We start from the raw sequence: 431 nt of genomic DNA on the forward strand, positions 1-431 counted from the left end.
CCCCCAGCTCAGAGAGCCGCCCAGCGGCCGGCGGCAGCCAGAGCACAGGAACACCCGCGGCCGCCCCTCCTCGGCCGCCGTCTCCTCGCGCGGCGCCTTCTCCGCGCTGCCCACTGACGCGTCCCCGCTCACGGAGTTCCACATGCTCGCCCACTCCTGCAGCAGCTGGTGGCGCTTCGTGTCCTCAGAGAGCCGCTTGCCCAATAGCGACGAGTCGCTCCATTTGCCCCTGTTGCCACACGCACAGTTAGTAGAGGAGCATCCCTGACAGTTATCTGGCGACCAAGAACCCGCCATTCCCTACAAATAGCCCGCGCCCCAGAGCACCACGGGAAAAAGGCCCCTGCGCATGCGCGGGGCGGGACGAGGCGGCGGAGGCCGAGAAGGGGGCCACAGTCTGAGGGGCGGGGCCCGGAGTAGCAGGGGGGGGG

General features: G+C 69.6%; 1 protein-coding gene across 1 annotated transcript in view; it reads right to left on the bottom strand.

The window, feature by feature from the left end:
* The window catches only part of MIS18A (MIS18 kinetochore protein A), a 3,182-nt gene extending 2,864 nt beyond the window's left edge, over window positions 1-318 (bottom strand). Inside the window, exon 1 of the mRNA XM_006153939.3 lies at window positions 1-318. This exon is cut by the window's left edge and continues 61 nt beyond it. Within this exon, the coding sequence (XP_006154001.2) occupies window positions 1-297 (297 nt within the window). The 5' untranslated portion in view covers window positions 298-318.
* Window positions 319-431: the final 113 nt, after the last annotated feature.

The sequence above is a fragment of the Tupaia chinensis genome, unplaced genomic scaffold (genome assembly GCF_000334495.1).
Source record: "Tupaia chinensis unplaced genomic scaffold, TupChi_1.0 Scaffold000392_1, whole genome shotgun sequence".
Taxonomy (NCBI): Eukaryota; Metazoa; Chordata; class Mammalia; order Scandentia; family Tupaiidae; genus Tupaia; species Tupaia belangeri.